The sequence below is a fragment of the Bipolaris maydis genome (genome assembly GCF_028858645.1).
Source record: "Bipolaris maydis strain C4 unplaced genomic scaffold PSV08scaffold_5, whole genome shotgun sequence".
In the NCBI taxonomy this organism is placed as follows: Eukaryota; Fungi; Ascomycota; class Dothideomycetes; order Pleosporales; family Pleosporaceae; genus Bipolaris; species Bipolaris maydis.
In genome coordinates, this window is record NW_027093861.1 from 1796548 (window position 1) to 1820756 (window position 24209).

General features: G+C 50.2%; 8 protein-coding genes across 8 annotated transcripts; 5 read left to right on the forward strand and 3 right to left on the reverse strand.

Moving 5' to 3' along the window:
* Positions 1-392: 392 nt before the first annotated feature.
* Positions 393-4885, forward strand: PSV08DRAFT_200546 (uncharacterized protein; the record flags this gene model as incomplete). The annotated part of the gene is made up of 1 exon (XM_014226445.1): positions 393-4885. One exon carries the CDS (start codon positions 393-395, stop codon positions 4812-4814), a length of 4422 nt encoding a protein of 1473 aa, XP_014081920.1. The 3' UTR covers positions 4815-4885.
* Positions 4886-4909: 24 nt separating this feature from the next.
* PSV08DRAFT_221285 (nucleoside diphosphate kinase) lies at positions 4910-5923 on the reverse strand. The gene is made up of 4 exons (XM_014226444.2): positions 5880-5923; positions 5781-5811; positions 5497-5644; positions 4910-5414 (listed from the first exon to the last, which is right to left on the reverse strand). Exons 1-4 carry the CDS (start codon positions 5894-5896, stop codon positions 5152-5154), a joined length of 459 nt encoding a protein of 152 aa, XP_014081919.1. The 5' UTR covers positions 5897-5923; the 3' UTR covers positions 4910-5151.
* Positions 5924-6192: 269 nt separating this feature from the next.
* On the forward strand, positions 6193-9616 carry PSV08DRAFT_221288 (glycoside hydrolase). The gene is made up of 3 exons (XM_014226443.1): positions 6193-6336; positions 6443-7247; positions 7296-9616. Exons 1-3 carry the CDS (start codon positions 6252-6254, stop codon positions 9418-9420), a joined length of 3015 nt encoding a protein of 1004 aa, XP_014081918.1. The 5' UTR covers positions 6193-6251; the 3' UTR covers positions 9421-9616.
* A 485-nt stretch (positions 9617-10101) lies between these two features.
* Positions 10102-12498, reverse strand: PSV08DRAFT_200555 (kinase-like domain-containing protein; the record flags this gene model as incomplete). The annotated part of the gene is made up of 4 exons (XM_014226442.1): positions 10102-10530; positions 10664-11491; positions 11552-12420; positions 12474-12498. The coding sequence occupies 4 exons, from the start codon at positions 12496-12498 to the stop codon at positions 10153-10155; spliced, it is 2100 nt and encodes a 699-aa protein (XP_014081917.1). The 3' UTR covers positions 10102-10152.
* Positions 12499-14699: 2201 nt separating this feature from the next.
* On the forward strand, positions 14700-18769 carry PSV08DRAFT_221292 (uncharacterized protein; the record flags this gene model as incomplete). Its single annotated transcript, XM_014226440.1, has 5 exons — positions 14700-14789; positions 14820-15347; positions 15405-16746; positions 16820-17960; positions 18013-18769. 5 exons carry the CDS (start codon positions 14700-14702, stop codon positions 18767-18769), a joined length of 3858 nt encoding a protein of 1285 aa, XP_014081915.1.
* A 240-nt stretch (positions 18770-19009) lies between these two features.
* On the forward strand, positions 19010-20604 carry PSV08DRAFT_37798 (glycosyltransferase). Its single transcript, XM_014226439.2, has 2 exons — positions 19010-19227; positions 19286-20604. Exons 1-2 carry the CDS (start codon positions 19059-19061, stop codon positions 20323-20325), a joined length of 1209 nt encoding a protein of 402 aa, XP_014081914.1. The 5' UTR covers positions 19010-19058; the 3' UTR covers positions 20326-20604.
* A 37-nt stretch (positions 20605-20641) lies between these two features.
* On the reverse strand, positions 20642-23228 carry PSV08DRAFT_388842 (Spc98 family-domain-containing protein; the record flags this gene model as incomplete). Its single annotated transcript, XM_014226438.2, has 2 exons — positions 21270-23228; positions 20642-21208 (listed from the first exon to the last, which is right to left on the reverse strand). The coding sequence occupies exons 1-2, from the start codon at positions 23190-23192 to the stop codon at positions 20642-20644; spliced, it is 2490 nt and encodes an 829-aa protein (XP_014081913.1). The 5' UTR covers positions 23193-23228.
* Positions 23229-23633: 405 nt separating this feature from the next.
* PSV08DRAFT_289776 (uncharacterized protein) lies at positions 23634-23886 on the forward strand. Its single transcript, XM_014226437.1, has one exon. The coding sequence runs from the start codon at positions 23678-23680 to the stop codon at positions 23876-23878; it is 201 nt and encodes a 66-aa protein (XP_014081912.1). The 5' UTR covers positions 23634-23677; the 3' UTR covers positions 23879-23886.
* The last annotated feature ends 323 nt before the right edge of the window (positions 23887-24209 follow it).

Genomic DNA, 24209 nt, shown 5'->3' on the forward strand with positions numbered 1-24209 from the left:
ATAGTGGAGCCGATGGTCACGTGTCGTTCTGTTGTATATTCCGCCGAGTACTGGGGAACATCGAGTTTGCCATCGCCAAAAGCAAATTGCTGTTTTCCAAAATTAAGGAAAATTTAGTCTCTGGATGAAGTTTTCTTCCAAAGTGCTCATCAATCCTGTTTGATTTATGCTTGACACAGGCGGTGCTGGGTTGGTCGAAAGTGGACAGTGCTAGATGAGGTCGCGTCCTTCGGAACGACGCGCCGGTAGTAGCCATTTGTTGCTCAGACGTCAATCCACCAACAACAGTACTCGGCGCATACTTTATTCTTTGGCTTGCTCGCTGTTACATTTGCGCCCCTGTAACGTAATGTATTCTTCATAACAACAACCTCCGCCTCTTCACCTGCGCCATGGAGCAGACACCGATTGCGCAACTCAACCCGGAACTGCCCTCGGTGGAATCGCAGCATTTCCGCGCCACCGTCACGCTGATATGGCCGTACTCGTCGTCGGCACGCCAGCTGGCCCTCCTACTCGCGGAGCCAGATCTACGGCTCAGGCGAAGGAACGGTCAGGTCAGGGCTCGCTTTTCGGGCGCAAGTGCAAAGGCCATTGCGACAACAGGCGTAGGAATAGGCGATGAGGTTGTCTTGAGCCTGCGAGGCGCGCAATTCGTCACTGAGGGCGCCATCAGCACGCCTGGAAAGAGTATCGATTGGGAGCTGGAATATGTTCAAACAGTCGTCATTCGCATCTACCGAAATAGCGAAGAGACCGCCAATATCGAGCTCGTTGATGCGCCGCCTACTCCAGCCCCTGCATCACCACTCCGCCGACAATCTCGAGCCGCTCCAAGTCCAGCGCTACAATACTCGTCTCCTGCCTTCTTGAAGCGCGCACGCCTGTCTGACGGGCCCTTCTTCGAGCCGCCCTACGATCCCCTAGCCGAAGAAACAGGCGAAGGCCACGACAAAAAGCGACGGAGGAAATCGTATCGAGACTGGAAGGCATGGACATATAGTGCGAGGACACCCTCGCCAGAGAAGGAGGATGTGGCTACGGACGAGGAAATGGAGTTGCTTGAGGCATCGCCCAGCCGCCCAGAACAGCTCCCTCAAACACCTACCTCGCCCTCAAAGTCCGCCACAGTATCCAAATCAACCAAGCCACTGCGTACTCAAGGTGCTGACCAAACAGAAGCACCGATTTTAGCAGAGGAGGCTATCTCGCAACCGAATGAGCAAGATGCAGACGAGAGCGTAGTTCGCGGATCTGACTACAGCGTGCTCTACTCGGCTCCAGATGAGCATCTGTCATCAGACGCCCAGTACGCTTTTGGTGGCGATACCGAGGTAGACACTGAGGTCAACACAGAGGAAGAATATCCTGCGCAAGGAGAGGCCGAGGGTGGCAGTACAAGCACAAACGAGCCCGATGCTGATGAGGTTCACCGTATGGAGCGTGAAACTACAGGCAGCGATGAAGATGCAGCTGCAGAAGCGCGGACAGAGAATGACACACATGAAGACCGTGGACAGGTTGTGGAACCACAACAAGCCCCAACATCCACGTCTTTCCCCAAGGGAGACGAACAAGATGCAGAAACATCACCAGCGCCACTCATCAATGCTCCAAGAATTGACATGCCTCCTCCTACCTTGACCACTATTCAAACCGATCCCCAAAACACTGTGTCTGCTGCTCTCTTGACCCCAATCGGTAAGGAGCCTGGAAGCCCAACTCTTCGGCCCCTGGACTCAGCCAATCTCCCAATACCGTCACCGTTTCCTGGCGAGCGCGAAAACACCGCTACCTCTTACTTTGATCAACTGATTGCCAATGAGCATACTATCGAACCGGAAGCCAAGGACGAAGCCGAGGAAAAACCACCAAGCGAAGCAAGCTATATCGGTGAGACGTCTTTCTTTAGCTCGATTGGTTCCTCAAACGTGTCCGCATTTCACCCGAATCATGAGTCAGCCTTTGCACCTTTGCGCTTCACTTTTGGTATGGATGGCGCTGGATCTTCGCGCCCTATGGAGCTCTCGTCGCCACCACCTGAAGCCCAGCCGGACCAAGAAGGTAAGGATGTGCCAGAGGCATCAGGTTCGACTACGATCGCAGACACTTCATTTAACACCTCTGATGATGCGGGCGCTCTCTCAAAATCTCAGAATACAGGAGATGCTCAGAAAGCCAGCGAAAATGCTCAAGAGATGCCTGCAACAGAGGCACAGAACACTGCTGAAGAAGCCCAAGATTCGGATGTAACGATGCCTTCTTCAGGCGACGATGAAAGTTCCAGTGCTGAGGAACCCGATCAGGACATCGCTCATCACACTGCCCAGGAGACTGAGGATGACGCAGTTGTTAGCCTAGCTGTACACCCTGAAAGTGGAGCTATTGAAGAACCAAAAGACAATCGGCAATCTTCGCCTAGTAAACACGGCTCGCCCATCGAACATCATAGTCCAAAGACTTTCATCCAGAATCAAGACCAACCTTCACCCGCAACCCTCGAAACTCACAGTGTGTTCGTAAACCAGGATCCCGCAACCGAAACTTCCGTTCGTTCTGAAGCCCCGGATGAACCAGCTGCAACTCACACGCCATCCCAGGAACCGGAACCCAGTGAAGATGTCGATCAGGTGGAGCAGTCCTTCTCCATGGACCACTCATATGAAGCTTCTGTAGAAGCTACCGATGATTACTTGCAGGACGCTTTTCCAATGGACCACATGTCACAGGAGTTCCGGGATGAACAATATACTCAAACAGAGGAAGGTTCGGTTATGGAACACCAATGGATAGAAGACCATTTCGATTCACAAACCGACCACTCCAAGGCTTCAATGGTATCAGAGGTTCCTAATCTGTCTACCAACGAACTATCTATGATTGAAGCCGAACAGGGCCACGATATTGATGAAGTGGAGACTGTAGATACACCCCGTACTGTGCCGACCAAGAACACAAGATCCAAGGCCAAAGCCCAAACTCCATCGGTAAAGGACGAAGCACCTGCTTCTATTCGAACCACGCGCTCGACGCGCTCCCGGGGTTCTGTGAGTTCCATTGCGCGCTCAGTCATTTCTCCTCCTCGGACACGCGCGCGTTCGGCAAAATCTCCATCACAGGGAGCTGCACAGGCCTCGCCACACAGCATTAATACCAGATCAGACTTTTTGTCTCCAGAGAAGAATATTCCTGCTCATGTTTCTACTACTGTCCGTGAGAGCCCGCGGAAATCTTTGCAGAGAAGCTTAAAGCAAGAATTTGCTGCAGCTCGCTCTCGGAAAGAGAGGGATGACCAATCATCTCCCAAATTCGAGTTGCCACAAGATCAAAATGCATCCGAGAATGAACATATAAATGATGTTCTTGTCAAAGACTGGACTGAGCGGAACACTCACACCGAATATTCCGCGTCGCCTGCACATACATTAGAAGACTTGACTGAGGCGCAGAAATCGGAATTTGACAGTCCTGTGAAACACAATGCTCGAAGCAGAGAAGATGACTCGGTTATCGAATACCTCTCGGGTACTGATCCAGAGTCAAAAACAAAGTCGAAGGCCAAGACGGGACGAAAGAAGCCTGCGCCAAAGGCAGTTGTCGAGATCCACAGCAGTCAAGCTGCAACATCTGAATCTGGAAGCCCCAGCAGGCGGCTGCGTTCAAAAGGGCCTGTCGAGCCGGTCACTCAAAGTCCTCGCAATGTGCGGAGAACAAGAAGGAACGTGTACAATGTTCCTGAGCGTCAGGAGAGTGAAGAGGTCAGTGAGGCGGATCCAAAGCCTGAAGAGAAGTCACAACAGGGTGAAAGTGAAGGCCTATCACAAGCACCTGCAGTCGAGGCTGAGGAGTCCATGCGCAGCTCTACGCTTAACTCACAAGCAGCTTTACAAAGGCAAAGGCTCATGACTCCGGACGCAACTCAGCAAACTGCGAATGAAGCTCAATCAAGCTTTGTTGCTGCACCCACAGGACAAGACTCGTTATTAACTCCCCAACCCACCCAGGCGACATCAGCCCATCTCCGTTCCTCCCAGCAGGACGCCGACATGGACGCCACATCTGCATCACCCAGCGCGCAAAAGTCTCTCGACACCAAAACCACGCCTGGCCGCAACAAAACAGCCACACACACGACATCAACCTCCCTATCCCCAACTCTCATCGAAAAACCCACCTCAAAACCCGAGGGGTCGAAAGACACACAAGAATCCCCTTCAATCGGCCTCTCAACCCCTCTCTCCTACTACACTCCCCTCAAAGACCTCCCCTACTTTCTTAACCGCTCCTCCCAGTTCCACTCGTCGGCAAACCCAGACATCCTCGCCCTCGTCACCTCCGCCACAACCGCAAATGAAAAAGCGAAAAAGGGGCCCAAGCACTGGAATACGACTTTGCATATCACCGATGCGAGTTCCTGGCCTGCGACAACCACTGTCCAGTGCTTCCGTGCGTACCGCGAGGCACTGCCGGAAGCGGGTGTGGGAGATGTGGTGTTGTTAAGGGCGTTTGCGGTAAAGTCGTTGAATCGGCATCCAGCGCTTGTGAGTGCGGATGAGAGCGCGTGGTGTGTTTGGCGGTGGGGGGAACTAGATTGGGGTGCTGAGAAGGGGGCGTTTGGAGAGTTGAAGGCGAGGGAGGAGGTCAAAGGGCCGGAGGTTGAGCGTGGTGAGGGTGAATGGCGCGAGGTGGAGAGGCTGAGGGTCTGGTATGAGGGCAAGGTCAAGCAGGAGTTGCAGGACAAGGAAGAGAGTCAGGTTAAGACTAGGAGTAGGGATAAGGCAAAGGGAACTGCTGGAGGCAGTGCGGATGCATAGGTGCTCGAAATATCCTGTAGTACCTTGGCATCGGATGTAAAATGTAAACGCCTATGTGCACCATCCCATTGGCATCACGATCAACGATAAAGTGCTTCGAGATCATTCATGTGTCTCATTGGCTTCTACTTGTATCCTTTTTATCATGCGGTCATATCTCATAGCCCCACGTCTATCCTATGAAGAGCTTAGAGCATCCTTTCGCTGAGAAACCGCAACTACTAGGCCAGCTCGCACTCTTTGCGGTATTGAGGCCGCAAGACACGAACTAACTCTTCGCTACGTCTTTCTAGTTACAAAGTTGCCCAGTGTCCTCACAGCTTAGTTGTCAAGGCATTTACTTCTCGTAGACCCAGTCGTGCTGAGCACTCTTCCAGCTCTGGACCTCACCCTCCTTGAACCAGAGGGAGATCTCCTTCTTGCCGTTCTCGACAGAGTCGGAGCCGTGGCAGACGTTGCGGCCGACATCGAGGGCGTAGTCACCACGGATGGTGCCGGGAGCAGAGGCAAGGGGGTTGGTGGCACCAAGGATGGAGCGGCCGGTCTTGACGGCATCACGGCCCTCCCAGACCATGGCGCAGATGGGGCCGGAGCTCATGTCTGGAACGTGTTAGCGCGTGGCTCGATTGTTGAGAGCGATAGTGACGCAATTGGTCGCTGGTTGGGTTAGAGAGAGACTTACAGGCAATCAGACCGGGGAAGAAGGGCTTCTCCTTGAGGTCCTCGTAGTGCTTCTCGAGGTGCTCCTTGGACGGCTGAACCATCTTGATACCGGCAAGCTTGAAGCCGCGGTTCTCGAAGCGGGTGATGATGGGACCGATGAGGCCACGCTGTTGAGCATGTTAGTTGTTTGTTTTGCTTTTTGGAAAGCTCTGCCGGCCATCAACTCAGGCTACCATAGCAATTGAAATGCAAGCGGCAGGAGTGCAATGGAGCAACTGTAGATGGAGTTTAGCTGCTACGTACCTGGACGCCATCAGGCTTGACAGCGATGAAGCTATGTCTTGTGTCAGCATGCTGTTCACCGCCCCTGAGCAGCTCTTGCTCTTGAGAGTGCCAACGTACGTCTGCTCGGTAGTCATGGTGGAGATGGTGTGGTGTTTGGTGTTCTGTCAATGGGATTAGTCTTCAGACCTCGGTCAATGGCTCAATGGCAGGTGGTCTAGACATACTTGGATAGAGGTGGAGGTTGAAGGAAAGGAAGGGACACCGAGATGGAGCTGGATTTTTTGAGAGGTGGGGGTAGGGGGGGTTGCTGCGGCCTTCGTTGTCTAGTGGGGTAATGTTGCATAAAGTTATGCCGAATTTGTGCAAAAGCACTGGACCCTGAGCTTGGCGTCGTCTCAAAGTCCACATGGCATCTTGAGTGTTGAGGATTGGTCTGAGTGAATGGCATTCCAGGCGGGCTTCTGAATTCGTTCTCAAGAGCTGCCTGCCATGATCAATCTACGGGAACGGCCTCCCCGGTGGACGGCTGTGTTTCTACTGCTAGCAGTTGTGTGTTGCTTGTTTGGGACAGCTGGTATGTAGCTCACCGCAGCTCTCTATGCCCGCCCTGCAGTGGCCGGCAGCCTCATCTTCTTGGTACATGAATACAGCCAAAAGAATAGTATGCTGACAGGCTGCAGTCTCGGTCAAGCACGAAAACTTCAAAACATGCGATCAATCTGGCTTCTGCAAGCGAAATCGCCAGTTTGCCGATGACGTCGCTGCATCGAGCTCCTGGAGCTCCCCCTACACGCTCGACCCTGCCTCAATAACCTTCAACAATGGTCAATTGGATGCTGTTGTTCTCAAGACAGTCAAAGAAGGCGAGGAGAAAGTTCGTCTACCGCTTACTGTTACTTTCCTCGAGACTGGTGTCGCTCGCGTTACCCTCGACGAGGAGAAGAGGGCCAAGGGTAACATCGAGCTCCGTCACGATAGCAAAGCAAGGAAGGAACGATACAACGAAGCCTCCAAATGGGCTCTTGTTGGAGGACTGACTCCTTCTACCGGTGCTGCATTCAGTCCAGATGCTGAGCAAGGATACACCAAGATCGTCTATGGCAAAGGCGGAAGACACCAAGCTATCATTCGACATGCACCATTCGGCATCGAGTTCCAGAGGGAAGGAGAGACTCAGGTCAAGTTCAATGAGCGTGGTTATATGAATGTGGAGCACTGGAGACCAAAGATCGAGAAACCTGCCGAAGAAAAGAAGGAAGGTGAAGAAGTCAAAGAAGAAGCCAAAGAAGAAGTCAAAGAAGAAGAGAAGAAGGTTGAGCAACCCAGCGAAGACGAGAGCACATGGTGGGAAGAGAGTTTCGGTGGTAACACCGACAGCAAGCCCAGGGGCCCTGAAGCTGTTGCACTCGACATCTCTTTTCCAGGCTACGCACATGTCTTTGGTATTCCTGAGCACGCAACCAGACTCTCACTCAAGACTACACGGTATGTACCAACAACAAACCCTTACCAATCATAATTGACATGTAACAGGGGCGGCGACAACGCCTACACTGAGCCGTACCGTCTGTACAATGCCGATGTCTTTGAATACGAGATGGACAGCCCTATGACTCTCTATGGCGCCATTCCCTTCATGCAAGCCCATCGCAAGGGCTCAACCGTCGGTGTCTTCTGGCTGAACGCTGCTGAGACCTGGATTGATGTCACCAAGAAGAGAAACACTGCGAACCCTCTAGCCCTTGGTGTTGAGGGTCACACTGACACACAAACTCACTGGATGTCTGAGAGCGGTCTGTTGGACGTCTTCGTCTTCCTTGGCCCGACCCCTCAGGATCTCACTCGGCAGTATGGTGAGCTCACCGGCTACACTGCTATGCCCCAGTCTTTTGCCATTGCCTACCATCAGTGCCGATGGAACTATGTCACCGATGAAGACGTTAAGGACGTTGATCGACGATTTGACAAGTTCAACATCCCGTACGATGTCATCTGGCTCGATATTGAATATACACAGGAGAAGAAGTACTTCACTTGGGACCCTCTTACGTTCCCTAATCCCGATGGAATGCTACAACAGCTTGACAAGCGTGAAAGAAAGTTGGTTGCTATTATTGATCCGCACATCAAGAATACCAATGACTACCCAGTAATCGACGAACTCAAGAAGAAGGATCTAGCTGTCAAGAACAAGGAGGGCAACCATTACGATGGATGGTGCTGGCCTGGCTCTTCCATGTGGATCGACTGCTTCAACCCGGCTGCTGTTGAGTGGTGGAAGACTTTGTTCAAGTATGACAAGTTCAAGGGAACCGCTCCTAACACTTTCATCTGGAACGATATGAACGAGCCGTCTGTGTTCAACGGCCCTGAGACTACTATGCCCAAGGACAACCTGCATCACGGTAACTGGGAGCACCGCGATGTACACAACATCAATGGCATGACCTTCCACAATGCGACATACCAGGCTATCACTGAGCGTAAGAAGGGTGAGCTCCGCCGTCCTTTTGTCCTCACTCGTGCCTTCTACTCAGGCAGTCAGCGCTCTGCAGCCATGTGGACTGGCGACAACCAAGCAGATTGGCCTCATCTTGAGGCTTCCATCCCCATGGTTCTGAACCAGGGTATCTCTGGTTTCCCCTTCGGAGGTGCAGATGTCGGAGGTTTCTTCGGTAACCCCAGCAAGGAATTGTTGACCCGATGGTACCAAGCCGGTATCTATTACCCATTCTTCCGTGGCCATGCTCATATCGACACTCGTCGTCGTGAGCCCTACATCCCTGGATCACCATACACTGAGATTATCACCCAAGCTCTTCGCTTGCGATACCAGCTGCTCCCTGCTTGGTACACTGCCTTCCGTGAAGCTCACGTGACTGGTGCTCCAATCATCCGTCCAAACTTTTGGGTTCATCCAGATGACGAGGCTGGCTTTGAGGTTGATGACCAGCTATACATCGGCTCCACTGGACTTCTCGCTAAACCAGTCACCAAGGAGGGCGCTGACAGCGTCTCTGTCTACATCGCAGACGACCAGCCCTACTACGACTACTTCGACTACACCATCTACAGCGGCAAAGGCCACCACACCGTCCCTGCCCCTCTCGAAAAGATTCCTCTCCTCATGCAAGGCGGGAACATCATCCCCCGCCGCGACCGTCCCCGCCGCTCATCCGGCCTCATGAAATACGACCCCTTCACCCTCGTCGTCAACCTTGACAAAAACGGCAACGCCGTTGGCACTCTCTACCTCGATGACGGCGAAACCTTCGACTACGAAATGGGCGCCTTCATCCACCGCCGCTTCTCCTTCGACGGCGCCCGCCAAATCCTCACCTCCTCCAACCTCGACACCAACCAGCGCACCGTCAAGTGCGAGAAGTACCTCAAGACCATGGAGAATGTCCGTGTTGAAAAGATTATTATTGTCGGTGCACCTAAGGCTTGGAAGGACAAGCATGAGGTTGTGGTTATGCAGGAGGGTGAAAAGGAAACACGTAGGAAGAAATCTGTGCCTCTGGAATTCCATCCTGCACAGGGCAAGAAGGCGGCGTTTGCTGTTGTGAGGGACCCCCGCGTTTTTGTTACGAGGGGGTGGAAGGTCGATTTTGGAGATAAGGGCGCGGGACATGAGCATCATGGGCACGAGCATTAGATTTGATGTCAGATTGTGAGTGGACTGGGAGATCCGGAGGGGTTGAGGTTGATGTAGCATTGAGAAAGTTTGAGAGTATAGATGGATGGGATGATCATGTCACGGAGTATATGAATAGATGTAAACAAAGTTGATTTTTGGATTAGACACTAGTTGTTCATTTGCCTTACCGAACATCTTTTTTTGCTCTTTGAAATTTGATTGATGTGACAAAAAATGAACTTGGTTGGGAGCTAAATAACGGAATTGAGATTGGGTATATAAGAAATGAGGCAAACAAAATAATTGTACAAACGGTGTGAAATTGGTTGGCGTTTGTTTGTGCGTTTTCCCGTGCATCTTCATAAAAACGAAGAGAGAGATGTCGTGACTCTGTTATCTAGAGAGATCGGCGATACAGTATTGTGTCTCGGGTGGCGGTGCACCGTCTTACACAGGACAAGGTTGATGTCCTGGTGCTGTGTTAAATTCGGCCTAATGCGAGGAACTACGGTACATGATTTCGGGCGAAGGATGGCAAGTGGCTCGCCAGCCAAGTTCCTTGCGTTGGAGTGTTGCTAAGCGCTTGGGGGAGTCGCTGCTTCCTCGAGATGGTGTGGCATACGGAGAGTAGTTGTCGACTCTCGTAGGCTAGGGTTTCGTTTCTGTATGTGGGATGTGCGTGATGCAATCGAGTATGGTTGATTGCCAACTACAGTAGCTCGTAGACTGTTGAGACTGCTAAGTGATTGCTCATCCGCCTGAAGATATCTCAAGTGCGTTCATCGCACTAGCCAGTTGAGTCTTTGGGGACCACATGTAGTGACTCTCGGCAACAGGTGACGCCGGTACAAACGTGTCGTACCGCGTTAATCCTTCTTTTTGGTCACGAATAGACTCAATGTCACCTATTTTGCGCCAGATGTCTCCGCAGCTCTTTCTTCGAACACCACCCAACCGCGTTCGATTGTGTGTACTCGAAAAGAGCGCCTCTTGGGATCTTGATACATCATTGTCCTCTTTCGTGGGTGCTTCTTGTTGCTGCACGACTAACATGTCTGCCTGGATCATGTCAAGAAGTTCTCTGCATTCGCGCGTGCAGGTTTTATTTGCCTGTAGCGTTTCGATTACCTGAGTCTAGTTAGCGATGTGAAAAGAGAAGGCATTCAATGGATGACATGTTTACCGCATCCATTCTGCGTGCATAGTGCGGTAGGGTAGGTATGAATCAAAGCACTGGGGGAGAAGAATGAGGAGGTCTTACTTCGATAACAGCAGGCTTCACTTTGGCTTTTATCTGTCCTTGTTCAATATACAGGATGAAGAAGGTGTCGGTCTCCATGTTTGCAACCCGCGGATCCTTGACCAAACGCCGCTTGCCAAACCATTCTACCAATTTGTTGCCTCCACAATACCAGGTAACGAATTCAAGAAAGACGCATCCCAAAGCCCAAACATCGCAGGCTGTAGTCGGGTTTCCGTCGAGATCCATCTCAGGTGAACGATACGTCTGAGTGTTTGGAATTCGACCAGTCTTATGGGTTTCCCAGGAATTCACCGTGTTGAAGCGCACCACACCGAAATCGGCAATTTTGAGAACGCCGTGACCTCCCGTTGAGTTTTCGCAGGGATACCAAAGGATGTTTTCTGGCTTGATATCTCCGTGGCGGCCAAACAGACTGCGGAGGTGATGATCGTTGCCCGCACTGTCGGTTCGGATGAGTCGTTTTTTCTTGTCGTCGTCCACCTGTTCGGTCAAATGGAAGACATTGAACAATGTTGTTCCTGATGTTGTCGCATATCTGTGTATACTGTTGAGAGCATCTGCAAGGCCACGACATTGCTCTATGATCCACATGTCCATCATCTCGCCACTGGGTGGCTTTTCGTGTCGTTTCCAGAATTCAAAAAGATCAGCATCCGCCCATGGGAATATGAAATGAAACTTTTTGGCGTACTGAAAAGTGGTTAATAGAGTGATCAGATGTTTATGAGCATGTCGCTTGTTTGAAATTCTGTCTAGAACGGTAGCTTCTTGACTAAATGCTTCCTGATCACTTGACTTCAGTTCTTTGATGGCGAAGACATTTCCCTAGTGAATTATTAATGTTATTAGGTTGCAGTCTAGCCAGAACGGAGGAAAGCTACCTACACTATTTGTGCCCAGACTATGATGGTCAGGGTGTATTTCAGTCTTGTAAATGTTGCTAAACCCACCTTCTGTGATTTTGGAATGAGAGATGAAAGGTAAGATTACTTCGGGCTCAAGAACGATGCGTGGATCGCGGCCCTCTTCATCTCTAGCAAATACAGGAGCGAGAACTCTCCACTGGCTATGAAAGAAATCATCTGTGTAGTCTCGTCTTCTGAATATAATAGGGAGGGCCGAATCATTGTCCCGACTTCTCAGTTCAGGCAAACAATGCGGTCTATTCGAGCCTTGGTATATGACTAGTGGCAGATCCTTGTCGCAGACACCACAGGTAACAAACATCCGAATCTTAGATGGCTTCTTTATGAGGTACAAGATGGTAAGGATTTTCTTATATGCTGAATGGTCTTCGGTAGTAACTGGGTTTTTGTGAATTCTCCGAAAGGTTGAATAGTTTGACTTTTCGAGCTCGATCCGTACTGCTTCAGCTGTGACAATATCCCTGACATGACTGTTCGGTATAAATCTATGCTGGAAGTGCGTTTTAACTGTAGCTTCTGCGAGCTTCTTCGGTAGCTGAGCTATTGGCGCATCCTGGGGTAAATGCGTCCGTGCCCATTTTTGTATGAACAGAACGGGGCTGACGACGTTCTTTCGCATGTTGGGAGCTCTTGGGCTCGCAATTACAGTCTTTTCTTCACTAAGAGCTTCATTACGGTCACCATCACTCTCTGCTATGGCGTGATTGGCATTTGAATAAGTTGGGTCTCTGCTTGACAGATGCATGTCGTCAGGTGAACGACTGGGTAACTTATTCGATTCGATATCAGACGATTGCTCGCTTCTTAGGCACAGCTGTTGCGTCGCATCTGTCGTAAACCGTCAGCTATCTTATGCACATGTGGTCTCGACTCAAACGTACCTTGCTGCGGGACTCGGGTCTGCATATTGTTTCTTTCAGAAAAGCGGCAATCGTCAGCCACTAGCTCATCATCTCTACGTAAGACTGGATTTTGGCATTCAGGCAGACACAAATCAGATTGAGAAGAGCACACTACTGGTGAGGTCCATTGCATGACCACCATGCTAGGCATATCATGTATGTTGAAACAGTTTGGTTGAAGCTGTAGAAATACCTTAGGCAATAATAGACACGGGAAAGACGAGTAAAGTTACCAGAAATCATGACACGCACAGCTTTCAAGTCCGGTGAGGCTCCCGTTTCTGAACTAAAGCGTGGGGTCCAATACTGACGGCTGTAAATCCCTGTAGGGGCGCAACAGGGAAGCCAGGGCGAAGTTTCAGGCTCTGACATTCTGCTCTTACATTATACAGCCCTAAATGCCCGGTGAAAGACTGATCAGACCTAATCATTTCTGCACCACACCGACAAAGTATACCTAATGCGTACACCAGTGTGCGAGTCTGACTCTTTGGCAGCCGCGGCGCACGCGGAGTGGCCATATTGAGGGTCGCACCTGTAAGCGCTCATTTCTTGTTCAGGCATCATGCTGAAGAAAGCCATTCGATATGATCGGTGGCACCTCGTATCGCGTAGCATGCTTGTAGGCTGAGATCTGATGATGCGCGCGCATCACTGTTCATGCCCGGCACAGGGTTTCAGCTCCAGAGTTGTTGGTGTCTGAGGCACAGGCATGATTGGCTCTTCGAAATTGCCTGTGGCTGAGAGAGAAGCGATATGAACGGTTGCTCAGCCCAGTGGCTTGATCCCATGAGGCCATCTCGGGGTTGAAGACTAGAAGAACTTATTTCAGGTGGGATCCCGCGAGAAGGACCTGTGCAATCTTCCAGTGACAATAACAATGGGTGGCCTATTTCGGATGCTTAAGAGGTCTTTTCCCAAACCCTTAAAGAAACGACGAACACTCCCACAATCAACTACCAAGTCGCCTTGCCGAAATGACGAGCAAAAGGTTGGCGTTATTGGTATCGACCCGGAAAAGCTGGTAAAAAAGCTGGAGCTGAAGTTTCCTTGCGGGTTCGATGTACATGTGGGCAAAAATCTAGAACGCGGCGTGGTTGAAGTTCGCTAATTCATAATGCAGATGATGCATAACACCTATATTATCCAAAGCTGCGAGAAACTGACGCAGGTAAGGCTATGTCTTTACGTCCGCAGCCGCAATCATGCTGATTAATTGTTCTCGTGAAGATGGATCTCGATGAGTGTCGGTGATAACATAACCAGCACGGAGGTGGTGGTAGAGGGTCGGTTATGTATGCGTTCCTATTGGTAGAAGACAAAGCTGTGAGCGCAGCATGATGCAGCCACTCGACAATGGTTCAGGATGGAACAAGCGATTTGAAATTGCATATGCAGCTGACGGATGGTGTGGTGTGAAGGAAGGTCGGTGGCAGTCAGGGTGGCTATCAAGGCAAGCGTTCACTAGTATAGGCAGGTGGTTGGAGCTTGGGCCGTGCATTGCTGGTTCTCACAAAACCAAACATCATCGAGCAACAGCGACTTTCGCAACCGAAACCCACCTCAGGATAGTTCACAAAAGCTTTTTACTATATATAATCAAACAACTGTAAAATGATCGCTTACACTTGGAAATACTCTCAGTTGTGTCATTTGAGTGTTCTTCATCGAATATACCACGGCTGTTGTTCAGCCTTGCGACTACTGGCCCCCCACCATCGCCACCTCCAGTTTCACACTTTGCCTCCTTCAGAGAGTTATCCTTGGCGATTGCAACTCAGCTGGTCGCCATAGGCGATGCTCCGGTGTAGACGCCGCGATAACATGCTCTCATCTCGGCTATGTGCCCAGCAGCAGCACCTCTTCCGGCTGGTTCATTTCCGCCTGGTCCGTTTGCTGATTGGACCCTGGAGAGTTCGATTGGCGTTTTCTCATCCTTTGAAGGACTCATGCACATTCAGCTTCAGCCTTGCATGTCTTTTGTGAGTTTGGTTGAACTTCAATGAGTCAACGACAGCTCCGTGGCATTCAGGTTGCATCTGGCATGCTATAAAGCATGAGATGGGGTTAGTGATGTAGAATTTCATGATAAGAGACCATACTCATCGGTACTTGGCAAAATCCATCATATCAGTCATTGCATTTGTTCTCCGTTTTCAAGTCGTCCATCTCCATTACCCGAGATTCCTCTTTTTCTGGCCACACATGGCCATGGCCGTCGATTCTATGACCATGACTACTGGTTCTACAGCCACCACCGAATATCCAGTGGCCACGAGCGATAATTCCATAGCTGTATCTGACAATGAGTCTGACGAGTCAGAGTCCGACGAAGAGACAGGCCCAGGACTAGAGCTACGACCCTTGATCACGGACAAGCTTGTGAAGAGCGCTTTCGAGAAAACCCCACTCAGATTTGTTCCGGAAGGCAATATCCAGGACATAATCACAGAGGAAAAGATCAAGATATCTCTAGATATAGGTACACCATGCTCGAAGAGGGATGGTGAGATGATAGAGTTCATCAAGACACGTGCCAAGAAGGTGTTTGCCATCGTGTTATACATGAACCCAAAGGATTTGATGCAGGTAATGAGGTCATTGAAAAGGAAGGGCATTGATGACAATTCACTACCCATCACGAATCAGCAGGACTTGGGGAAAAGAGACTGGGTCCCAGAGTTCTTTGAGAAACAGTGGCAGTTCGAAGCCCCAGTCTTCTCAACCACCGAATACAACCATGACCTGGAGGAGTCTCATATTTTGCCCTTTATTTCAAAGAAAGTCGATTCGAAAAGGGGTTCCTTTGGCGTGGTGTCTCAATATGTAGTGCACCGAAACCACCTAAACCCGGTAAGTAGCTTCGATGGAACCAATTCGGTGCTAGTATGGCTTTTGACACTTGAGCAGGCACTACCAGAAGACACTTCCTTTGCAGTGAAAGAGATACAGGCCAAGGATGACGCCGAAGAGGTAGCCCAACACTGGGAACAAGAAGTCAGAGCACTTCGGACAATGAATCAACTAAACCAAGACCATATCGTCCATTTCATCACGGCTTTTCGACGCCGGAAAGAACAAGGCGAGGAAGAGTACTATTTGATGTTTGAATGGGCAGATGGTGGAAATCTTTGCAGCCTTTGGAAAAGGATGCCTTTTCCCATTATGACAGCACGCCTCGTCAAAGATGTTATCAAACAGATCTTGGGACTCGCGAAAGCACTTGAAGCTGCCCACAACTTGAACAAAACCGGTGCTTCGTATCGACATGGCGACCTGAAACCGGAGAACATTCTTGTTTTCAACGATGGAGGATCAGTAGGAACATTCAAAATTGGTGATTGGGGCGAGGCACGGCAACACGACCAAGCCACGGTAATGCGTCCTAGCAAGACAGCAGCCAAGTATGGTACTCGGCGATACGAAGCCCCAGAAGTAGAGACAGGAATCAAGTCTCAATATCTAGGTCACACAACCAAACGACGCTCACGGCTATACGACATATGGGCTATGGGCTGCATTACCCTGGAGCTCATCATTTGGCTTTTGTATGGGGAAGAGTCAGTTACTCGGTTTCACAACGAATTAGGCAACGACAGTTTCTACGAGATTCATGTGGTCAACGGAAAGAAGATTGCTTCAGTACACAGCGTTGTGACGCGCTGGATGGACGTGATGGCAGACGACCCTAAGTGCCAAGTTGGTACTACTGCACTCGGGGATCTCCTGGAACTTGTGAAGACTGGTCTGCTTGTTGTCAGACTTCGGGCGAGGCTTGGTACGACAATATCAGAAGTCCCTGCGAAACCTCGTCAAGATTCTGCATCCCATATTCCGAATATGCATGGCTCTGGTATTATGACGTCTGAAAAGTCGACGGTTGACGAAAACGTTTTGAGCTTCGTTGAGAATCCAGCACAAGGCCTACCTTCATTTAGTCTGACCCCAGCAGAGGAGGCTGTGAACACTATGACTCCCTTACCGCCTGAACCTGAGCCTGCAGGTGAAAGTCGATTCCTTGCGGATGAGTTCCGGAAACGACTAGAACACATCGATGCAGAAGATGAAGACGAAACCTACTGGTGTATCAATGGATCACGTCACTCAATCCCCGAAAGCCTCTCCGCATCATATTCCACTTCTCAATTCATTGCATCAAGTTACGATACTACTGATGGAGATCTCGGTACGTATACAGAAACTTCGAACTCAGCGAGTCAGGGTCTTTCTGCTCCCTACCAAAAGAGAGTAGGTATCCCCAGGATTTAGTAAATTGTTCTGAAATGACTAATGTTGCTCTATGTAGGTCAACTATGCCTCTCCAGAGCTTGATGAAAACGACTGGAAGTATTCATCTGGCAACAGCGTCGCATTGGACTTACGTCCAGCGCTCACAACTGCGAATTCACATGACCAAAGTCATCACGAAGTAGCAACAGTACTCTGCACAGATTGCGCAAGATTTCAAGAACAGGTTCTGAGTCCTGGTTTCTCAATATCATACGACAGCCAAGCCCTGAAAGCAAACGCACTCGCCCAAACATGCGATCTGTGTCCCCTACTTTTGAACACTGCTATCAGGCACGGCGAAGCGGCATCTCCAATCATCAAGTTTGACCGTACTGGTCCATTTTTGAAGATTAAGAGCAGTGGATATCCCGTTCTCTCCGTCGTTCGCGATCCTCGACAGCAGTTACCACCAAGTACTGACATCCAGGTGGGATTCGTTGCCCTTCCAGATGCTGGCAGCGTTGTCCATCTTCAGGTTGTCAAAAATTGGCTTGACTACTGTGATCAGAAACATCCGTGTGGGCCTTCTCTACAGTTTAGAAACAATGTGAAATCACGATTGCCGACCAGATTGCTCGATGTGGGTGTGGATGGCGACAGCATGATTCGCCTCTGGGTGACTGGAGCTGAAGACACTGGAGAATGGGTGGCTTTGTCGCATAGATGGGGATCCAGGCATTTCTCAACTACCACAGAAACTCTTCAAGCTCATCTTGATGGTATGGATTTGAGCTCTTTGCCAAACACATTCAAGGACGCGGTGACAGTCACGCGTGCGTTGGGACGACGATACCTCTGGATCGATTCCCTATGCGTGATACAAGGGCCGGGTGGCGACTTTGCAAAAGAGGCTAAGCGGATGGAGGAAGTCTACAGTGGTGCGTACTGCGTGATTGCAGCGAGCTGCGCCGCGGACCATCACTCCGGATTCTTGAAACGACGCAACCGCAGAGATTATGTTGGCTTGCGTCGTGGGGGTAAAGAACAAGCCCCTTTCTACATTTGCCAGAACATTGATGACTTCAAAAAACATGTTCTTGATGGCGAGCTGCATGCTCGTGGGTGGGTACTACAAGAACATGCCCTTGCTCGCAGGACGCTGTTCTTTACTGAACATCAGACGTATTTTGAATGCGGTGAAGGGGTTCGATGCGAAACCTCGACAACGCTAAGCAAGTAAGCACATGATACAGGGTTTGCGTTTGCCTAGGCTGACTATTGAAAATAGTAAACTTGCAGCCTTTTTGGGAGATCCAGATTTTCCACACATACTTTCTAGTGCAAGTCAAGGAGAAAGGATTCTTCGCTGCCAGGAGCTCTATCGCAAGTATTCGCGTCTAGGGCTCACCAAAGCGTACGATAGACCCACAGCTATAGACGGCCTGCAGCAACGTCTTCTCCGTACAATGTATGTCAAGGGTGGGTTTGGAGTCTTCGATGAGGGAGTGACGCGGGGTCTGCTCCGGCGTAGTCTCTTGTGGCGACGCGGTGTCGACACCAGGAGTCTGACGCGAATCCACTTCCCCAGCGAAAGCGTTCTACCAACTGTGCCTTCGTGGTCATGGATGGCATACACTGGAGGAATAGACTACCTGCAGCCAGATTTCGGAAACTACGAGTGGGAGGACTTGCAATCCCCGTGGTCAACAAATCCTCCCAGCAACATATCCAACACCGATATCAGCATTGCGAATATGGCATTGGTTGCTTCAGCACGAGAGTACGACCTTGGCGCTGCAGTATTGAGCGAGGGTGAGCTGATCTTCGACACTCCGAATAGATCTTCGATGCCGAAAACACTCTGTGTAGTGCTGGGGAAGGCCAAAGGCAGTCCGTCACCGGAGACACGAAGGCACTACGTTTTGATTGTCGCAGTGGCAGGACACAAGGGCCGCGCTGGGGAGACAATATACGAGCGTGTGGGAGCAGGATATCTGCCTGGCAAGTGTATTTCGCCAACAGTGGTTGATGTCAGAATTCATTGAGTTGGAGTTTCGGTGGGGTGTATCATGCTATGTTAATTTTCCTACGTACATGTCTATTCTGCAATGCAATCATTTTATCTATTACCTGAACCATCTGGACATGGCTAGCCGCCTCAGCTGCATCAAATTGCACGTGGCATGACCCACATTTTCCACTTTCCCTATCGTGTACTAGCGTCCCTGCCCGTCCGCGTCACTACTTGCGTGGAACACAACATGTAACGTCCCAGCGACTTTTCAGGACGGGACTCTTGTCCCAACCCTACAGCCAACACCCGCGCTTTTCAAAATGGCGCTTCCCAAGGGCGTACGCTACTTGGCTGGCGCCACTATCTGTGTGTTTTTGTATCTATTCGTTCAGATTCTCAGGACGCCCGGTTCCGAGACGCCCATACAGATTCCGAACAAGCTTCCGAGCAACCAACTTGGGGATTGGGATCACGATCCTCAATTAGACCGTAAGGATATCTCTTACTTTCTTAACTGTAGAGTATGGGTTCTAATTGTTACTTGCAGCGTCTGGCGAACCCCCCGAGCCACTGCGACGAGTCGACGGCGATAACTATGCCCCCAATAACCCGAAAAGCGCACGCATCAACGCCACAATTCTCAGTTTGGTCCGCAATGAAGAACTTGAGGATATGCTTCAGAGTATGCGCGATCTCGAGCGCACGTGGAATCATAAGTTCAACTATCCGTGGACCTTCTTCAACGATAAGCCATTTACCGAAGAATTTAAAAAGGCTACACGCGCAGCCACCAACGCCGAAGTGCGGTACGAGCTCGTTCCCGCTGAGCACTGGGATGTGCCGTCGTGGATAAACATGGACCTATACCAAGAGTCTGTATCGCTCCTAGAATCACTCGGCGTACAATACATGGGCAAAAAGTCATATCATCAAATGTGTCGATGGAACAGCGGCATGTTCAGTGAACACCCTGCATTGAAAGACGTGCAGTACTACTGGAGAGTCGAACCCAACGTCCACTTCTTCTGCGACGTCGACTACGACGTCTTCGCATGGATGCAAGATCACAACAAAACCTACGGCTTCAACATCAACATCTACGACAGCCCGGACAGCGTCGCAACCCTCTGGCCTGAGACAGAGAAATTCATCCAAGACAACCCAGACTACGTTCATCCAAACAACGCGCGGGAGTGGCTCGAAGATAGCAAGCGCCGCCCCGACAACTACAAAAAAGCCCACGGCTACTCAACCTGCCACTTCTGGTCCAACTTCGAAGTCGGTGACTTGAGCTTCTGGCGTAGCAAAAAATACCGCGATTACTTTGACCATCTCGATCGCGCTGGTGGTTTCTTCTATGAGCGCTGGGGCGACGCCCCTGTCCACAGCGTGGCGCTCGGCTTGTTCGAAGATAAGAATAAGATCCATTGGTTCCGCGATATCGGATACCAGCACATTCCCTTTTTCAATTGTCCGAACAATCCAAAGTGCTCGGGCTGCGTCGCCGGTCGCTTTACCGACGGTGAGAAGTGGTTGAATCGTGAGGATTGTCGACCGCTGTGGTTCAAGTATGTGGGTATGGAATGAGGGTGCGGATTCCAGCAGTCAATTGTGTGTTTTTGCTCAGGTACAGCAAAAAAACGATTCGGCCGGCTCGATCCTGGGGTTCATGTGTATAGATACGACGTATGCGTACTGCAGCGTGTACATGCATCACGACGAACATTTCGTCTATCGTACGAGGAAGAGGAGTTTTACGGTATCTTGGACTTGGAGGCTTCTTTCTTTTTCTATCCCCTTTGACATCTACTCTCAGATAGTTGATCACTCGATAGTACATATACCAATAAACATAAATAAGACATGAAACAAAAGGCAAATCGAATCTTGAAGCCCTTTCCTTCTATACCAAAACCCGATCCTTCTTCCCCTCCCAATCCAACCGATCTGCCAATTGCTCCCACATAGGCTCCGCCCCCGCCCTCCCCACACTCTTCAGTCCCGCACTGATAAACGGAAGCAAGCGCTTAAACTCCGCCTCCACTCTCCCCAGCTCCTTCCCTTCCTTTCTCGCAAGCAGTACGCCCAAATCCAGCATCTCGAGTATCGCCGCGAAGATCGGTTTCACATCTTTCGACAGCAGCGTCCTCTGCCGCAATTTCGCCATGTACTCGACATGGATTCGTGACATCTCGTCGATATCCTGTGCTTTCTGCATGGAAGAGAGCATGGTGCGGGTAGTGAGGTGGATCGCTGTTTCGGTGATGTAGGAGCGCAGGGTGTCGGTAAACCAGGTTAAGGTGTGGAGGAGTTTGTAGAGGAGGGGGGGCAGGTTGGGTCTTCGGGCGGCGCGTAGGCGTGTACGTTGGAGGAGGTATTTCACGCGGTAGATTTGGAGGAGAAGGGTGCAGAGGGAGTGGTAGGTTGAGAGGGAGGTGCGCTGGATTATATTTTGGAGGGACCAGGGTATCTTTTGAAAGAGAGAACATGAGTCAGAAAAAGAGGATTGGTGGTGGGAGAGGTTGACTTACTGCGTAGTCCACTGATATGATAGCTAGATCTTTGACAGATTTGCCGTGGTTTTGGCTTGCTTTGGTGGATCGGACGACGATTTTGTCGGCTTCGGAGGTGGACAGGATGGTGCTGTATATGCCTCGCGTTACTTCTGTGAGTACGTAGCGATCGTTCCATCCTCGTCTACCGGCGTCCATGCGTTCGAAGATTGTGGTTGCGAAGTCCTCAAAGACGGATCCGTTTCGGCCTAGGTACAGTGTCTCGAAGACCCCGAGAACGTGCATGAGGCCGTCGGTCTCGAAAATGTGCTGACGGAGTACAGTAGAAGCAATTGAATATTTGCTACGAATCCATGACTCAAAAGCCATGCGGAACAGCTCTGGGAAGGGTGAGAGTGGTGCATTGCCCGAAGTACCGCATACCATCTCATGGTCTAGACTAGGCTCATGGACCTCGGAATGTAGACCTGTGTCGTAAATGCCCAGCTCTTTCAAGAACACAATGCTCTTTCCAGTGTTGAAGACCTTGCTTACCGCTGGTTGCAAAAATGAAGGAAACTGTAGCTTGTTCTGGCCATCACGGCGTAGCTCGTAGTGATCATGCCATAATGAGGAGGTTTCGCTTTTGGCGTCGTTCTCCATGACGAAAAACGCTTCTTGGTCGGATCCGAGCTCTCCCATTTCCATCCACCGCCTTATTGGCTTGAGATATGTCTGCAAACACTCAAAGAAGGCGACCGACAGATACATGAAGATTTCATCCTCCAGTGCCATTTGCGCCAAAGTAGCCGCTTCGAACAAGGCTTCCAGGTGACGGAAAGGATTGATATGCGCCAAAGGTTTATCCTTCAGAGTTGCTTGGTCCCGAGCAACCTGAGCCACAATTGGTGCTAAGTGTAGAACGGGCGCCGACAATTTCCGGATGTCTCTGTGTAGTTGGAGCAAACTGACCGGGATTGGGTTTTCAGGCAGCAAGTATTGCTGCTGCATATCTGCCAAGCGATGGTCGAATTGGAGTAGTCGTTTCTGCACAGCAGCATCAAATGTTTGGACAAGAGGTGATGATGAACGTTTGCTAGTTCGCTGTTGCAATGTCCATTGTCGCATTCCTTGCAATCGCGAGCCAATTTCCGCAAGCTGGGATAGCAGATGGTCGACGGAGGCTGATCGAGTATGATCGAGAACGTAGTTAGAATTGTGGCGGAAACAACGCTTTTGTTTGTCTATTTCATATAGACTTGTCTTCAATCCACCAATCATGAACAGTGTCTCCTTTACTGCCTGTAATTCCGTGATACTTGCGTCGGAACTATCTTTGCTCACAGGGCGGCTCCAAAATTGTGTTTCTTCTAGCTTTGTCACAATCTCTTTGTCTGTTGATGCAACACAAGACTCCGGATCGTAGGTAGCATCTTCATCAAAACTCGTCGGCGGTGAGCTTGGGCGCCTTTTGGGCTTCTTTAATGGCTTCTCCTCATCAGAGGAGTCGCCAGCATAGTCAATGTCTTTCCATATATCTTCATCGCTATATGGATCATCTTGCAGGATCTCAGCCCATGTCAGCGGTGGAGGTGGACTTGGCGGTCTTAGCAAGTCCAGTGCCTCGATTTGCGTGTTTTCAAGAGGCCGATCAGCTAATTGAAGCAACAATGCTAAGATTTCAGGTTTGTATTTGTTTGTATATCCTTCGAGCTTTTGCAGCCGCACCTGCAGTGCATCAGCGAGATCATCTCGATTTTTGACTCGAAACTTCTCGTCAAGTCCTGCAAAGCTGGCTGTGACATCGAACTGATTTGTACGCGCATATTGGTGACCTCGAAGGTTGCGTGTTGCGATCTCTTTAGCGTGTTTGTAGGCTTGCTTGTTCTTTGCTGAATCAGAGGTCAAAAGTGACCGGATCAGGTCGTCTGTGATACTAGAGACCCTTGCATTTTGCGCCATGGTTTGGTGTTGTCCATGTCAAGAGATCATGTGAGGGTTGTGATTAGTGTTTGTAGAGACGATACGCGTCCGGGCAACCTGCAGCTGAGCAGGCCCTGGCCCCACTTCCACCTCTACGCTATTCCCAATACATACTAAAGCTCTCTTTACATCTTATGTAAGCGGAATCTTCGGCAAGAGCTGCCGTTTGTGAAGCATAATGTCCAGCGCAACGTAAACGTCGGGAATGCTGTCAAATGGAATAGGTGTTGAGTCCCAGTCATCATATCCCAGTCTACTTCTACCAATATCTTTACTAGTGAATTTAAAACACCCCTTTTCCAGCATCATATTCCACTCCACTAGCTATTGCGCGTAAAACGACACAACACCTTGCAAACAAAGCAAAGGCTGTAAATTGAAATCAGAGGCGCAATAGGTCGCTGACACCTCCGAATTCAGCTGGATGATATTAATATTGAAGGCCAAAAAGAACCGGAAACACGATGCGTCACCCCGCGGCGCCCACCATAATCGCCGTGTTACTTGGTTTCCTTTTCTTCATGGTCGTCTGGAGCCGGGTACGTGCCGATGACCATCACGAGGGAAATCCTCATCCAGACGATATTCCGCGGAAGAAAGAGAAAGAGGAAGCCAATCTTGTCGGCGATGGAGCCAGCACAGCGAAAGATGATCAAAGCATCTGAACATGTATCTGCGCCCCACTTGAGCCTCTGTGCGCCTCAGCTTGCATTCTGGACCCGACTGTCTACAACGAACACGACCCCCGTTCCTCTTTTTCTCACCCTTTTCGAGAAATTTTTGATGGTCTCTGGGGCCTGGACACTAATAGCGCTACCGTCACGGAGCCTCGGACCTTATGCAAAGCTTGGTTTTTTCGAAAGTCAGCCCTTATGGTCGAACTTAGCAGCTCAGCCAATCACTTCAATTCATGAATCGCCAATTCACATGCTGTTTCAGCTATCTTGAAGACTATAGAAACTATGAGCGTTTTTGTGCGAAGATTTGCAAAATGTC

Bases quoted from the DNA above. Each gene is read 5' to 3' on its own strand.
- PSV08DRAFT_221285 (XM_014226444.2), bottom strand. The intron at 5,645-5,780 runs GTACGTAGCAGC...CATGCTCAACAG, and splicing joins TCAAGCCTGATGGCGTCCAG to CGTGGCCTCATCGGTCCCAT. The intron at 5,415-5,496 runs GTAAGTCTCTCT...AACACGTTCCAG, and splicing joins CTTCCCCGGTCTGATTGCCT to ACATGAGCTCCGGCCCCATC.
- PSV08DRAFT_221288 (XM_014226443.1), top strand. From the start codon at position 6,252: ATGATCAATCTACGGGAACGGCCTCCCCGGTGGACGGCTGTGTTTCTA. The intron at 6,337-6,442 runs GTATGTAGCTCA...GACAGGCTGCAG, and splicing joins TTGCTTGTTTGGGACAGCTG to TCTCGGTCAAGCACGAAAAC. The intron at 7,248-7,295 runs GTATGTACCAAC...GACATGTAACAG, and splicing joins CTCTCACTCAAGACTACACG to GGGCGGCGACAACGCCTACA.
- PSV08DRAFT_37798 (XM_014226439.2), top strand. From the start codon at position 19,059: ATGGCGCTTCCCAAGGGCGTACGCTACTTGGCTGGCGCCACTATCTGT. The intron at 19,228-19,285 runs GTAAGGATATCT...TGTTACTTGCAG, and splicing joins TCACGATCCTCAATTAGACC to CGTCTGGCGAACCCCCCGAG.
- PSV08DRAFT_289776 (XM_014226437.1), top strand. From the start codon at position 23,678: ATGCGTCACCCCGCGGCGCCCACCATAATCGCCGTGTTACTTGGTTTC.